The 16,009-nt window shown below is 49.5% G+C and overlaps 1 protein-coding gene across 2 annotated transcripts; it reads right to left on the reverse strand.

Moving 5' to 3' along the window:
• Positions 1 to 10,983: 10,983 nt before the first annotated feature.
• Positions 10,984 to 14,839, reverse strand: LOC136508479 (ureide permease 1-like). 2 transcript variants are annotated; one of them, XM_066503161.1, is made up of 6 exons: positions 14,664 to 14,839; positions 13,068 to 13,503; positions 12,199 to 12,367; positions 11,992 to 12,035; positions 11,768 to 11,877; positions 10,984 to 11,653 (listed from the first exon to the last, which is right to left on the reverse strand). In XM_066503161.1, the coding sequence occupies exons 2-6, from the start codon at positions 13,441 to 13,443 to the stop codon at positions 11,120 to 11,122; spliced, it is 1,233 nt and encodes a 410-aa protein (XP_066359258.1). In that variant the 5' UTR covers positions 13,444 to 13,503; positions 14,664 to 14,839; the 3' UTR covers positions 10,984 to 11,119. The 2 variants fall into 2 exon arrangements, with proteins under 2 accessions (XP_066359258.1, XP_066359257.1); XM_066503160.1 differs by lacking the exon at positions 14,664 to 14,839 and adding an exon at positions 13,921 to 14,142.
• Between the last annotated feature and the right edge of the window lie 1,170 nt (positions 14,840 to 16,009).

Consider the following 16,009-nt stretch of genomic DNA (forward strand, 5'->3'; position numbering starts at 1 on the left):
GATGGCAGCAATCTCGATGGCGACGGTGGAGGCTGGGTCAGAGGTGACCCTTGCGATCCCTCCTACACCAGCTACAGTGGAAGAGAGGAGGGAGATCGGGCTCCCTACCTCGCCCGGTAGAGGGACGCATGGCTCGCCCTCTAGGTCAGAGCTGGTGGTGTCGGGAGGTGATGCGACTAGGCCAGAGGCAGAACATCCACTGGTGGGCCATGGGGTTGAGGTAGCGGAGATCCCTTGCTCTAGCGAGGTGGGTGCTAGGGTGGAGCCACCGGCCATCCCGCTGCCGCAGGAGCTGGTGGTGGTCCGGTCATCGCATGATGCTACGGCGGCTGGATCTTCTAGTGAGTTAGGGGCGACCCATGACCTGGTGTGGCCTTGCCCTAGCAACCCGAGGAAGGCTTAGTTCATTCTATGTGACGGGGAAGAGGTGGTGCTCTAGCACTTCCTAGAGGAGAGAGGACTGTTGATGGAGTCTGATCTTGCCCAAACCAAGGTGAAGCTCATGGAGGCCTTGGAGCAGGTTGAGCTCACCCATCAGGCGGTCTCAGTCGACCTACCGCACATCACCGAGGTAAGCCTTCTGTGCTTTTAGTGTTTGTCCTCAACTCCATGGGTTGCCACTGGTTGTGTCAGCATACTTGCTTTCTTGCTTTATAGGAGTTAGAGGCGAAGTCGCTCCGCAAGCCCTGTTTCCTTCGGGAGGAGCACGGTCGGATGGAGCGGGAAGCCGCGATGTCATGGCGGGTTGATGAGCTCAAGTGCTAGCTAGAGTCGACCCACCACGAGTTCGAAGACCGAGTGACCGAGGCGTCGGGAGGGTGGGCGATGGAGCCGCTCGCAGTGGAACAAGCGACAGCTACCGAGCAAGGACTTGCGGTGGTGGCAGAATGAGTGACCGCTGCCGAGCAGGGACTCGTGGTGGTGAAGGTTCATGTGACGGAGACCAAGGCGGCACTCTAGAAGTCCCTAGAGGCCCTAGAGTCAGAGCAAAAGGCTCGGTCGGAGGTCGATCAGGAAGTGCTCGCGCTCTGAGGCCAAGTGCTTGGGGCGAAGGAGTCGAATGCTCGACTGCTTGAGAAGGTGACCCAGCAGGAGGAAGGACTCTCCATCCTCAAGAACAGCCACCTCGGTACATACCTATTATGTCTTTGGTTGATGTCTTGGTTTTCCTTTCCCTTGCTTTTGAACTTGTCATGTTTTTTTTCTAGAACTAGGCGAAAAAATTGGTTCTCTAGAGCGGGACCTAGAGACAGCCAAGGCGGTGATCGGTCAGAGTGCGAAGGTGCTAGCCAAGTCCCTTCAAGAGCGACATGCTCTCGAGGGGGAGCTTGACTAGATCCACAACATCGCCTAGGTCGTTGTCTCGGAGGTGTTCGAGTCAGCACCGAGCACCAGCACGCCTGCCATCCAGCTGGCGGAGGTCTCGAATGAGGTTTGGGCGCTCATCTCCAACAGGATGTTCTATGGGACATCGGGGGTGCTGACCTCAATGGTGACACACCACCTGGAGCTAGACTTCACAGCCATCTGCAGCTAGTACGCTGACGGCTGGAGCACGGATGCCATCCATGCGCTCAGGGAGAGCTTAATGCCATGCACACAGATGGTGGCCGAGCAAGTCTCCATGCAGTGGGTGGTGGAGGCTCATCGTGCAAGCGTAGCAGAAGGCGTGCATCAAGAAGATGTCACCCAGCCTATGGATGGAGTGGAGGCTGGGTCAGAAGCGAGCGTTGTCCCGCCTCCGACCAAACCGAACGTTGCCTTGTCGGAGAGCGAGCAGCCCTTATCTTCATCGGTCGTGCCGTCAACCGATGCCGCCGTGCATCCATAGTAGAATTTAGAGTAGAAGTAGTTAGCAAATGTAAAAGTTAAGTTTGTGGGGGAGCCCCCATGTGAACAGTTTGTATTTATGAATACATCAATTTTGTTTTGTGATGGAATCACTTCGTAAGGGGAAGCTTGTCTCATCCGTTCTTTGTTTTTACCCTAGCATAGCTCTGTTTTTTATCCTTCCTTTTTTGCACCTGCCCATTTGACCTATAGGCTGCAACCTTAAAAACCTAGGCATGGCCCGTGAGGCTCAGCTGCTCATAACCATAGGTAGTGGCAGGGTGTGATCGGTCGAGAGTTTAAGGCAAAGTTACATAGGGTAATTAAAGGAACAGGCTACCCTTTTATTTGGGTAAAACGTATTTACTATATGATAGTAAAAAAGAGAGGTGGTATCGCTCCCTCGTGGAGCCCCCGAGCGACCCGGGCTAAAAGTGTTTGGGCCAGGGTGCTTGTAGGAGCAAACGTTGAATGAAAGAAAGTGGTAAGACCGAATTTTTAGGGGAAGAAACGACGTAACTGTTCGATGTTCCAAGTGTTGGTGAGAACGTTGCCGTTGTCGTCCTTCAGTCGGTAGGCACCCGATCGGAGCACTTCAATCACCGTATAGGGTCCTTCCCATGGCGGAGAAAGTTTGTGTTTCTCCTTGGTTGATTGGGTTCTTTGGAGCACAAGGTCTCTGACCTCGAGGATCCTCCCTCTGATTTTTCTTTCATGGTACCTATAGAGAGTTTGCTAGTAGCGAGCAGAGTGGATGACGGTCATCTTGTGAGCCTCCTCGAGTAGGTCAACCGCGTCCTGCTGGGCCTCCATGGCTCAGTCACAGTCAAAGGCCTTCACTCTCGGGGCACCGTGGTCGAGGTTAGAGGGCAGCACTGCTTTAGCTCCATAGGCCAGGAAGAAGGGTGTGAATCATGTGGATCGGTTTAGGGTCATTCTTAGGCTCTAGAGGATCTCTGGGACCTCTACAACCCATCGCCCGACATACTTATTGAGTTAGTCGAAGATGCATGGCTTGAGTACTTGGAGGACCATGCCATTGGCCCACTCGACCTGACCGTTAGTACGTGGATGTCCGACCGAGGCCCAGTTAATCTTGATGCCGTATCCATCACAAAAGTCCAGGAACTTCTTGCCGGTGAAGTTAGTTCCGTGGTCAGTGATGATATAGTTAGGAACATCGAACCAGTAGATGACGTCAAGAAAGAACTTGACTGCCTCTTCCAAATGAATGTTGGTGGTGGGCTTCGCCTCTATCCACTTGGTGAATTTGCCCACTGCTATGAGTAGGTGAGTGAAGCTGCCTAGACCCTTTTTGAGGGGTCCTACCATGTCGAGGCCCTAGACCACGAATGGCCAGGTGATGGGGATGGTTTGAAGCTCCTGTGCCGCCAAATAAGTTTGCCGAGCGTAGAACTGGCATCCCTCGCACCTACGAATGACCTCCTCTACATCTCGTAGCACGGTGGGCTAGTAAAAACCTTGGTGAAATTCCGACCAGCGACCTCGGGGTTGCATGATGTCCGTAGATTCTAGCATGGACCTCGAGGAGGAGCTGTTTCCCTTGGTTGGTACGGATGCACTTCATGAGTATTCTTGATAGACTTTGCTTGTAAAGTTCATTACCGATTGTGATGAATGTCTTGGCACATCGAGCGATCCATCACACTTCAGTCCTTTTGGGTGGGAGAACCTCCTCGAGGAGGTAGGTGAGTAGCGACGTTCGCTAGTCGGTTTGATAGAGTGCTACCATGGCGACATCGGTGGGCAACGTCACCATGGAGGCACCGAGGTTGGAGCCCTCGAGCACTAGGTTGGCATCAGGGTGTGTCTAGATTGGACCATTCAGGACGCAGGCGGATGGCTCGTGAAGGTCATTGATGAAGACCCCATCTAGAGACGGAACCCGCCTGGCAGCCAATTTTGTGAGAAAACTGGCGACATCGTTGTCCTTTTCAGGGGACATGATGTAGTTCGATCCCCTAGAATTTGTCCTCGAGCTTGCGCACCTCCTTCATGACTTGGTCAATGACCAACTCCGAGTCGCCACGAACGTAGAGTCATGTAGCACTGAGCTCAATGGAGATGCGCAGTCTATTGATGAGGGCCTTGTATTCTACGGCATTGTTTGAAGCTGAAAAGTGGAGGCGGATCATGTAGCAGAGCCTGCTCCTGTCCGGGGAGATCAGAACCACTCTAGCCCCCAAGCCGAGCACCATTATGGACCCATCAAAGTACATTGTCTAGTACTCATGGGTGACATCAGGGGTCGGTAGCTGGACCTCCGTCCATTTGGTGATGAAATCCATGAGAGCCTAAGACTTAATAGCGATGTGGGGGATATACCTGATGTCGTGGCCCATTAGTTCGAGTGCCCACTTGGAGATCCATCCCATGGCGTCACGGTTGCGGACGATATCTCCCATCGGGTGTGAAGTGACAACCAGGACTTCATGGTCGGTGAAGTAGTGTAGGAGCTTTCAGGTCGCCATTAGCACGGCGTATAGAAGTTTCTACACCTAGGGGTATTGAACCTTGGTGTCGATGAGTACCTCTCCGACAAAGTATACGGGTCATTGGACCTTAAGGTGGTGTTCCGGCTCCTCCCTTTCAATGACTAGGGCGACACTCACCATGTGGTTGCTTACCGCAACATAGAGAAGGGGTTCTCCCTGTTCAGGAGCGACAAGGATTGGGGCCAACGTCAGTGACGCTTTGAGGCTCTCCAAAGCCTGTTGTGCTCCCTCAGTCCAGACAAACACGTCCGTCTTTTTGAGAAGCTTGTAGAGAGGCATCCCTCGCTCGCCTAGCCAGGAGGTGAACTGGCTCTGGGCGGCCAAACAACCGGTGAGCCTTTGTACGCCTTTGACGTTGCGTATAGGGCCCATGTTGGAGATGGTCATGATTTTTTCAGGGTTGGCCTTAATACCGCGTTCGAACACGATGTATCCAAGCAGCTTCCCCTTCGAAACCCCAAAAACACACTTTTTGGGATTCAATTTGATGTTGAACCTTAGGAGGTTCACGAACGTCGCGACCAAGTTCGCGATCAGGTCACAAGTTTGGGCCATTTTGACTACTATGTCATCAACATAGACGACGATTGTTGGTTTCGACCGCTCGACTTGGTCAGGCTGGTCAAGCGAGTCGATTTGGTGGGCGAAGCATTGCTACATGCACCATTGATAGGTGGCGCCAGCGTTCTTCAAACCGAAAGGCATGGTTGCATAATAGTACGAACCATACAGGGTGATGAATGAGGTTGCGAGCTGGTCGGATTCTTTCATTGCGATCTGGTGATAGCCTGAGTAGGCATCTAGAAAGGAGAGGATTTCACATCCCAAGGTGGAGTCGACTATCTAGTCTATGCGTGGTAAAGGAAAATGGTCCTTCAGACACGCCTTGTTGAGGCCAGTATAATCAATGCACATTCTCCATTTTCTGGTCTTCTTTTTAACTAGAACAGGGCTGGCAAGACAGTCAAAGTGGTATACCTCCTTGATGAATCCGGCTACTAGGAGTTTGAAAGCTCTAGTTTGGTTTTGGTTAATAGATGAAACCCTAAGTGCTAACCTAGTTTATCAAAGTGATCATGAGATAGGTAGCACTACTCCAAGTGATGAAGCAATGACGAAGATCATGACAATGGTGATGGCATGGTTATGATCAAAGGCTTGAACTTGGAAAAGAAGAAAGAGAAAAACAAAAGGCTCAAGGCAAAGGTATAAAATGTAGGAGCCATTTTATTTTAGTGATCAAGATACTTAGTGAGTGTGATCACATTTAGGATAGATAGCCATACTATTAAGAGGAGTGAAACTCGTATCGAAATGCGGTTATCAAAGTGCCACTAGATGCTCTAATTCATTGCATATGCATTTAGGATCTAGTGGAGTGCTAACACCCTTGAAAATATTTGTGAAAATATGCTAACACATGTGCACAAGGTGATACACTTGGTGGTTGGCACATTTGAGCAAGGGTAAAGGAGATAGAGATGAAAGAGGGTCAGTCTCGTTGTTTTACAACTGACCGGACGCTGGTCTTAGGGGGACCGGTGTGTCCGGTCAGGTGTGGCAGTGAAAACCTAGCGTCGATCATGCGACCGGATGCTGGGCTTCTGACTGACCGGACGCTGGAAGGCAGTGTTCGGTCAGAGTTGACATAGCTGCACAGAAGTCAGGGTAACTGAGCAGACGCTGGATGTGTCCGATCAAGTGTGACCGGACGTGTCTGGTCGAAGAAATGCGTCTCTAGGAGCTTACTGGAAATGATCGGACGCTGAGTGTTCAGCGTCCGGTCACTTGTGTTGGAGCGTTCGGTCATGTCATGACCGTTGAGATCAAACGACTCCTGTTGAACGCAGGATGACACATGGCTGGCATCGGGCGACCGGACACTGGGTCCAGCGTCTGGTCAATATGACCGGAGCGTCCGGTCACCCCGATCAGTACCTAGTGAAGGGGTACAACGGCTCTATTTTGTGGGGCTTCTATTTAAGCCCCATGGCCGGCTCAAGCTTACTCTCTTTTGCACATTTTCATTGACATAGCAACCTTGTGAGCTTAGCCAAAGTCCTCCCACTCATCTCCATCATTGATCCATCATCATTGTGAGATTGGGAGTAAATCCAAGTGCATTGCTTGAGTGATTGCATCTAGAGGCACTTGGTATTCGCGTTGCGCTGTGGATTTGACTTGTTACTCTTGGTGGTTCAGCGGTGGAGGATCGGCATGAGTTGGTGATTGTTCGTGGCCGTCTCCTGTGATTGTGAGGGGAGTTGTACCTTCCCCGACGGAATGCCGAAAGGTAACTCTAGTAAATTGCTTATGTCATTGAGATACCTCACTTGTGGGTAGGTTCTTGCGGTGTCCAATCGTGTGGACGAGGTTTGTGAAACACCTCTTAGCCGCCGAACCACCAAGTGTTGGTCGACACAACGGGGACTAGCGTGTTGGCAAGCACGTGAACCTCAGGAGAAAAATCAGTTGTCTCTTGCCATTTGATATTCTCCCGGTGATTGGTTTCATATTCATCTTGTGATTGATTCATTCCTCTACACGGCGGTATAATCATCTTACTCACTTGTTTATATTCTTGCAAACTAGTTGTAGCAAGCTCTTTAGTGTAATTAGATTTAAGAGCTTGCTTTGCTATTTAAGTTTGCTTAGTGGAGCTCTTTAGAGTAGAAAGATTGAGAGCTCTTAGTGAGTAGTATCATAGCAAGTTGTGTGTCTAGCTATCATTGCAACTAGAATTGTGGGATAGGTGGCTTGCAACCCTTGTAGAGCTAGAGCAAGTTTGCATTTAGCTTTTTGTCATACTAATCAAATTGCTCTAGTCGTTTTGTAGATATTTAAATAGGATATTCACCCCCCCCTCTAGCCATATTAGGACCTTTCAGAGTTTGGCAACTTCCTCGCCTATGGCCCTGCGCCTCTCGTCATCAAAGCGATGCAGGTGTTGCTTGGTGGGCTTCGAGCCTGGGATGAGGCGTAATGCATGCTCGACGACCTCCCATGGTTTGCCTAGCATGTTAGAAGGTTTCCATGCAAAGACATCATGATTGGCGCATAGAAAGTTGGTGAGCTCGTATTCCTATTTGGCCGGGAGCTAGGTCCCAATCCGCACCATCTTGGTTGGGTCGGTGGGGTCGATTCCCACTGTCTTAGTTTCCTTGAGTGGGCGGAAGGCAGTCGAGGAGGTTGGCTTGTTGCAATCCGGGACTGCTGGAGTCGATGATTCTTCGAGCTGAGGGAGCTCGGCTAAGTTGATGACAGCAGTGGCGAGCTCGTAATGCTTGCGGTCGCACGTGTAGGCGTGCGAAAAGGTGCTACCCACGGTAATGTCGCCGTTCGGTCCTAGCATCTTCAACTTCAGGTAGGTGTAGTTGGGGATCGCCATGAACTTGGCGTAGCACGGCTGCCCCAAGATGGCGTGGTAAGACCTCGGGAAGTCCACCACCTCAAAGGTAAGGACCTCTGAGCAGAAGTTGGCTCGGTCGCCAAACATGACGGGTAGGTCGATCTGCCCCAGCGGGTATGCCTGTGTTCCTAGGATCACATTGTGGAAGGGAGAGCTCACTAGGGCGGAGCTCTGATCGGGGGATGCGCATGGCGTCGAGAGTGTCGACGTAGAGGATGTTGAGGCCGCTGCCTCCGTCCATTAGCACCATGGCGAGGCGCTTCTTACGGACAATGGGGTCGATGATGAGCGGGTAGCGGCCCAGTCTGGCGATGTGGGAAGGATGGTGCCTCTGATCAAAAGTGATCAGAAATTCAGACCAGCTGAGGAAGGAGGGGATGGCCGTCTCAGCGACGCATGCCTCTCTATAGCGCACTTTGTGCTGGCACTTAGAGTAGATGGCATCAGATCCCTCGAAGATCATGAGGCATTCCATGGGATCGGGAAAGCCATCCCCATCCTTGCTCGCCACGACTCCTTTCTTGGGCACTACCTCCTTGCCCTTTCCTTCTTTTGGCCCGCCGGCCTGTCGTAGAAAGCGCTTGAGAAGTTCACAGTCCTTGTAGAGATGCTTGATGGGGTAGGCATGGTTGGTGCATGGACTCTCCATGAGCTTGTCGAAGTGGTCGGGCAGGCCCTGCTGGGGTAGCTTGCCCGCGCAATCGGCCACTGCGACCAACGTGGAGTTGGCCGATCAGCACCGATCCTTCTTGTTCTTTTTGCCCCTCTACGTAGAGGGGCCCTCGTCTTGATCCTCATGCTTGGCGTTGCCCTTGTCCCAGCCTCCATTAAATACCACTCTGACTGCCTCCTCGCCGGAGGCGTGGTTCGTGGCGACGTCGAGTAGGTCGTGGGTGGTCCGAGGCTTCAGACAGCCAAGCTTGTAAATCAAAGACTCACAGGTTGTCCTAGAAAGGAACGCACTGATGACGTCTGCGTCGGCAACATCAGGAAGGGAGTTGCATCATTTTGAGAACCTACGAATGTAATCCCGTAGAGACTCGTTGGGCTCTTGCTGGCAGCTCTTAAGGTCCCAGGAATTCCTAGGACGGACATATGTCCCCTGGAAATTCCCGATGAAGATCCTCTTTAGATCCGCCCTGTCATGCGGGAGGAATTCGAGCCACGCTCGAACATGTTCCCCTACGCAGATGGGGAGGTACTGAATGATGAAGTGGTCATCATCCACTCCCCCGGCTCGGCAGGAGAGCTGGAAGTCTTCGAGCCATATACCGGGATTCGTCTCCCCGATATATTTGGCGATGTTGGTAGGCGGTCGGAAGCGCTGTGGGAACGATGCTCTCTGGATGCGTCGTCCAAAGGCCCGTGGTCCCAAGCCATCCGAGCTGGGACTCCAGTCATCGGGTCGGCGACCATGCCTAGGGTGTGTTTCACCACTCCCCTCGATGGTCCGGCCGGGGCCTGTGCCGCCTGCTCTCACCGCCCCCTAATGGACGTCATCATCATGCCGGGCCTAGCATCGGTTGTTGATGACGCTGCGAGCGTCTCAGTTTGGCCCGAGGCGTTCGCGCACAGGTGGTCGGTGTGGAGCGAGCGCTGGGTCAGGCCGTGGTGCAGCTGTGGCTTCCTATTCTGTGTCCGACGAATGTAGTGGTGAGCGGATGGAGCGGTTTCATTGGTGCACACAAGTAGATCGAGATGTTGCATATGTTGCAATGGGCTATACACGAATGTTTCAAGTGTATGTTACAAATGTTTCATCTGTTTCAGACGTATGTTGCAAGTGTTTCACTTGGATGTTGCAAAACTAGATCTGGATGTTGCGTACATATGCAAGTGTTTCAAATGTTTTCGTACGTATGTTGCAAGTGTTTTATCTTGATGTTTGCGTATGTTTGCAATGGCTACACACGTGTTTTAAAGTTTTTTCTGGTGTTTTGCAAGTGTTTCAGACGTATATTGCAAAGTGTTTCAGCTCTTTTCGGATGTATGTTGTAAGTGTTTTATCTAGATGTTTGCAAAAATAGATCGGATGTTGCACATGTTGCAATGCGTGTGAGAAACGAATGAGGTGCGAGAGGTCCCTGCGCGTGGTCCGACGACGCGGGTATCGTTTGGGTGGCACGGGTCCCGCATGAGTGCGCGAAATGCAGGCTCAGGCGAGGACGTGTTGGCCCAAGCGAGGGAATCGGGAGTGCAGCACGGGCGTCCGTTGGGACGTTGGGCGAGCACTGCCATTGGTTTGAACCCTGGGACCAAAATGCCTGGTGGAAGCGCTGCCTATGCTCTGCCTGGATGGTGTTTGGTTGGTTGGTGTCCTGCCTGGATGGTGTCTTCAGCATGGATTTTGCTGTCCTGTGACTGGACGGAGATTTGTACCGTTTGCCTGGCTCCTGCAGTCGTTTTTGAGCGCCTCGTGCAGGCAAGCTGATTAGACTGGCATTACTGAAGAATATTAGCACGTATACAACGTTTGATCTTTTTTTTTCACACAGAAAAACATACCACGACGCCATCTGATCGTTCATTAGCCGTTGCTACTTTTCTCCATAATCCAATGAACACAACAATATTTAGCTAATATTAAACATCCGAACCTCTCTTTTACATAAAAATAAGTCAATAGTTTCAAATTAAATTTACATATTAGAAATAGTGTACATCAATGATATTATTTATTAAAACACAAAGAGAAATGCATTTATTTAATTAGATACATACCTCTTCCAACTAATATGCAATATAATATGATTAGCATTCTCAGGCATATGCATCCAACCAAACACATCTTTCTCAAACTTGCCTGGCCAGGCAAAAAAACCATTTACAGGCAACTCACAAGCAACAATTTTTACGAGGCAAACTCTCTAGGGTTCCGACCAAACATGCCCTATATCAGAGTCAAGCATTATAAGAGGTGGACACCAAATTGCCAGTTTTATCTTGAACAGAATTGCCTCGATCCTGTTTTGAAAACAGTGGGAGCACTGATACAATTCTGAATCTTTGTCACACTAGCTACAAGCTACATCTTTCTGAACACAGCTTTTGCCCTGTTCATAATGATAGAGAATTTTTTTCTGGAACAATAATTTGAGTGCTCCTATCCTATCAGCCAATTGTCTATGAAAAGAATATAAATAGCTTTTATATGGTTCTATATATATACTTGACTTGATCAATCACACCACAAACATTTTTATGTACATCTCCATTGCATCCTACTGAAACTTTCGTGAATGGCTGGAAGGAATGGACTTCCCCTGCTTGCGGCCTTGCTGCTGCATTTTCGTTGCGCTTGCAAACACAAGACGAACAACAGTTGAAACTTGAAAAGGCAAAGAGCGCAACAGGATCATCAGGATCACTCGGTGCTCCTGTGACCTGACGAAGCCATGAGCACGGCGACGGCGGCGACGAACATGAAGAGCATGAAGCCGAGCAGGACGTAGGTTTTCCGGGACGACTTGCGGTACTCCCCGAAGAGCAGGACGCCCCAGAAGGTGCTGACGAGCGGCAGCGCCTGGACGGCGTCGGCGGCGGCGTAGCCCGCGGCCTGGCCGCCCATGAACTGGAAGCCGTTGCCGAAGCCGCAGAGCAGGCCGGCGAGGAGCGCCCACTGCCGGCCGTTCCAGTCCCTGAGGTAGGCCCCGAGGGAGGACCTGGGCACGCCGGCCATGGGGCGGTAGAGGAAGAGGATGTTGAGGCCCACGCCGATGACGAAGCACGAGATGGAGAAGTAGAAGAAGGCCGTGTACACCACCAGGTGCGGCACGCCGTCCTTGAGCGTGTGCCACTGGTCGTTGGTCGCCAGGTTGAACGCCGGCGAGAAGAGCGAGAAGCACACCCCGGCGAAGAAGACGATCCCCAGCCCGATGAAGGTGTTTGAACCGAATACCTGGTAAGGTGTTTATACGTGCAATACAATTATCATCAAGATCAAACCCCACAGCGTTGTGGCAAAGGATGTTCCAGTTTTGAGAAAATTGTTTGTTCAGAACAAAGTGTTCACCTTGATTGATCGCCGTTCTTCGAGTTCAATGAGGTATTCTGCAGTGCCTGCCTCAGCTTTGTCAACTTGCTTGGTTCCAGAGGCTCCATTCTCCAAGTCTTTGGGAGCATCTGAAATTAGATTTTTTTTCTTTAGATAATGAACATCTGATACTAGATAAGTTACTAAAAGAATCTGCAACAAATCAGCAGCAGCAGTAGTTTTCACACATTATTACTGCATACCTTTGTCTAGGACTTGTTTGCTTGGTTCCACAGTTCCACTTGTCCTGTAACGTTGCGCGAAATAGCAATCAGAGCAGACTATATAAATAAAAAGATGTAAATGGCCTAACATTCAGAGCTACTCAAATTAGGAGACGATCCAGTCACAGATCCTTGTCGAAGAGCGAAAAGGTGGAAGAAAAACAATATACTACAATCTATAATTACCCAAGTTTGTTGGCATTTGTGGAGCCACTGAGTTTCTTCTCATTGTCAGCTGCATTGGAGGCATGGACAGCAGAGCCCAGGATGACAGCGACAAGGAAGCATGCCACACCGGGGAACAGAATCTCTGCCCTGTTGATGCGGTTGTCCAGGAAGTAGTTCAGTGTCGTGCCTGAAAAACACACGGGATGGCACATCACATATGACATCAGTCATGTATGAACATTGAAAAATCAGGAATTCATATAAGACTTTTCTGTCCAACACATTGACATTTTTGTTCCAAGGATGCTCCTTAATAGACTAACTACATGCTGTTCTTCCATTTCAAAGCTGATAGTAACATTTCTTCAGCTGCACAAATAAATAAATAAATACACACACATTGCCCTGACACAACACAAGGAGCTTGCTTACAAGTTACAACTAATAGGCCAATTTGCTCAAGAAACTTGTCCTGTCAGACTACCACTGCATGATTTGCTTGCATCTCAAAAGAAAATGTAGACATTCCATTTTTTCCCCTTGTCAGCAAGCAAGATCCTTTTTCTAGATATTCCTAGATTCCAAATCAAAGCAAATTTCATTTATGGGAAAAAATAATAAAAAGGTAAATTCCCATGATCTCAATGACCACGACGGCCTCGTTCTGCTTACCCCATATTCGGCTTGTTCGGCTTCTTTTTTTAGCCGAAACAGTATTTTCCTCTCCCAACAATTCAGCCAGAACAGTGTTTTTCAGCCAGTTTCAGCCAAAATTCTGGCAGCCGAACGGGCCAGACGATGGTGACACGATGGAGATTGGAGAATGAGCTGTCCAAACCCCACTGAGCTGAGCTTAGAGAGAGAAGCGATGGAGATGTCCAACATACCAATGACCACGACCATGCTGGAGCTGATGACCTCAGTGACGGAGAGCCCCACGTACGCCCACGCATACTGCGTCGAGAGGTTCCCGACGCTGAGCACGACGCCGCCCGCCATCGCGAAGAGCACGGACGGCCAGTTGTCCTGGCCGAGCTGCGTGAAGAAGTTGGGCATGCCGCGCTTGCTGTCCCCGAGCTGGCCGAAGGTGAGCGCGATGAGCACGGCGGCGAGGAGGTTGGTGAGGGAGTAGTCCAGGTACGTGTGCTGCGGCAGCCGGCCCCGGCGCTCCAGCAGGGTGAGCACCGCCGGCCAGGTGCCCAGGAATAGCAGCGACGCCAGCATCAGCGCGATGGCGCCGCCCTTGTCCTCGATCACGAACATGCTGAGCCCTGCTCTGGTTCTGATGGAGGACAGTAGTAGAGTGCCTTCTTCTCCGAGCACCTGCAGCAGGCAATAGCCAATAAGTGATCGATCATGCAGCTCTTGCTTGTGACATATATTTTGGTGAAATTGAAACTGAAGAATCGAATGTTGTTGTGCCAATTTTTGGGTCTATTTTCAGTTACTGTGCACATGCATCCTAAATCTTCGTTTCTTCTTGTTTTGAGAAGAAGCTAAGGATTGGCACAGAAAATCCATTGGGGAAAAAAAGGCACCACCAAATATGATGAACAAGAAAGTGCCCCTCCAGCTACCGTCCCCAGGGATCAGATTCAGATTCAGATTCATCAGAGCAGGGGAAGAGGAAGGAAGATCCACCCCCAATATCTCAACCAAGAACCAACCGGAGAAAGGAAGCATGCCCATGGACAGGGTGAAGAACAAGAAGAACAAGAGCACAAAGCAGAAAGCTCCTACCTTGTGGCATGTGAGCAGAGAAGACGCACATGCAAGAACATGTTCCATGGCCGTTTTATAGCAGCCACTGACTAACAAGCCCTGCCACTGACCAAAAAGTCCAACTTGTTCTGCATCAGTTTGACTGGCGCCGCGGACGCGAGTTTGCGGTGTCTGTATATCTCCTTGAGATCCATTCACCAATGGCGTTGGAGCTTTATGGGAAGTGGGAAGGAGGAGGAGGAGAGATGAAGAAATCGACAAGGGATGCACTCATCGGCGTAGAAAATAAAGGGAGCGATGACAGTGACCCTCCGGTCATTTGCCTCCAACGCTCCACGATTTTCTGACATTTTCTTCTTTTTTCTTTTTCGTTGGTTTTTTTTCCCTCCATCCAATCAGGGAGCAGAGCAGACATGGATTGAAAAGGTAATGTTGAATTGGTCCAGTGAATCAGCCACTGACAAACAAAAGATCCATGTGTGAACCCAACCCAAGGAAGACAAGGCTTCGTTGACCCATCGCCCATGCCCTCCCTCCCAGCCCACAAGAACGAGATAGAAAATCCCTGGGCTCATTCGCCCTTCATTTTGTTTCATCCTGACAAAATGGAGAACAGAAGAGAAGAGAGGGGCTTTCGCCGATACGACGTCGCCAGCAATCGATCTCCTCGGCGGTGGAGCGCCATAACATCCCAGATTCCCAGGAATGATGATGACCTCAGGCTGAGTACGGTAAAGAAACGAGACAAGGGAGAAAGGTACCTGAGAGATGATAGGTCGCACGCACGCGCAGGAGACGAAGACGAGGAAGAAGAGCCAATTCGATCGTCTCTCCTCCTCCTTGAGAGAGAGATGCGCAGGAGAACTAGTAGCCGGCGTCTCTTTCTCTCTCTGCTACTGCTTCTGCTACTGAAGCTGATCCATGGGGGAATTTCGTGGTATATCTCTACAGGTGCTTATATATATTCTATGGTTGTGTGGCGATGATTTCGTTGAACACAGTTGTCTAAAGATTCTCGGAGGTGCTTTATTGTATTAATTAACAAAAACAAATAGTTGCGTAGTATCCTTTTGACTCCGGATCTGGAGACTGGAGAGCGGTTGGACAGATTCCCCGTTCCCGGCCGATCAACCAGGAAGATTCCCGCGCCATTCGGCTCGGTTTGTTGGGTCGTCCTCGCTCTCCACACTCCACTCCACGCCGTGCGTGCGTCGTGGGCGTGGCTACGGTTGGTTTGCGTGCCTCAAAGCTGCTGCCCTTTTATTTATTTCCTTTTTATTTTATTTAAGTGCAAAAAGATTACGAGCCCAGATAGGCTCTCATGTTCTCCCACAGGAGTTGTGGATGCATTATAGCTTACGAACCACTCCTATAATTCAGTTTTAATATAAGGAACGGTTGGCTTAATACAGTTAACCCTATAATTGTATTTATTTTATGGGCGGTTCACATAAAAGAATTGATCCTAAAAATGGATCTTCGGAGGCATTTTTTTATAGCTTACGAACCACTGCCTCTAAAAATGCTTGATTTGTAGGATTCAAATGTCATTAGAAATTGATTTCAGAGCTTAATGACTAAGTCAACGATCCCTTGAAAATAGTTGCCCAACAAAGTTTAGGCGGCCATGAATATAGAAAACTTTTTCATGGCCAAGACACCTATAGATACCAGATGGAAGGAGTAGATCTCAAGGAGATCTAAAACTCTATAGTCGACAACTTTTATATTTGAGATGATTCAGGGGCACAAATATACATTTTAAGTTCTTAGATTTTAAAATTCAAAAATTTGAATTTTGCAAACAAGTTGAGACACGTTCTATTCAAAGCTGTAATGCTGATATCTAAAACTTGGAACTTGATCTTTTTCATTTAAAATAGTTTAGGCACCAAAATATTACATACAAGATTCGTAGAAATCAACACAAAAGTATATTATCATTCTATACTTTGTCACAAGTGATTGCCTTGTGTGATGGTTAAATGCACTTGTTAAAAAAAAAAGAGAATCGAACTTTGCAATAGATGCGATCATGCGGTAGCCCCTTGGGGCTTGGGCACAAAAAAATATTTTTCTTTTTTTATATTTTAAAAATCTAAAAAGT

The sequence above is a fragment of the Miscanthus floridulus genome, chromosome 15, assembly GCF_019320115.1.
Source record: "Miscanthus floridulus cultivar M001 chromosome 15, ASM1932011v1, whole genome shotgun sequence".
NCBI classification, from domain to species: domain Eukaryota; kingdom Viridiplantae; phylum Streptophyta; class Magnoliopsida; order Poales; family Poaceae; genus Miscanthus; species Miscanthus floridulus.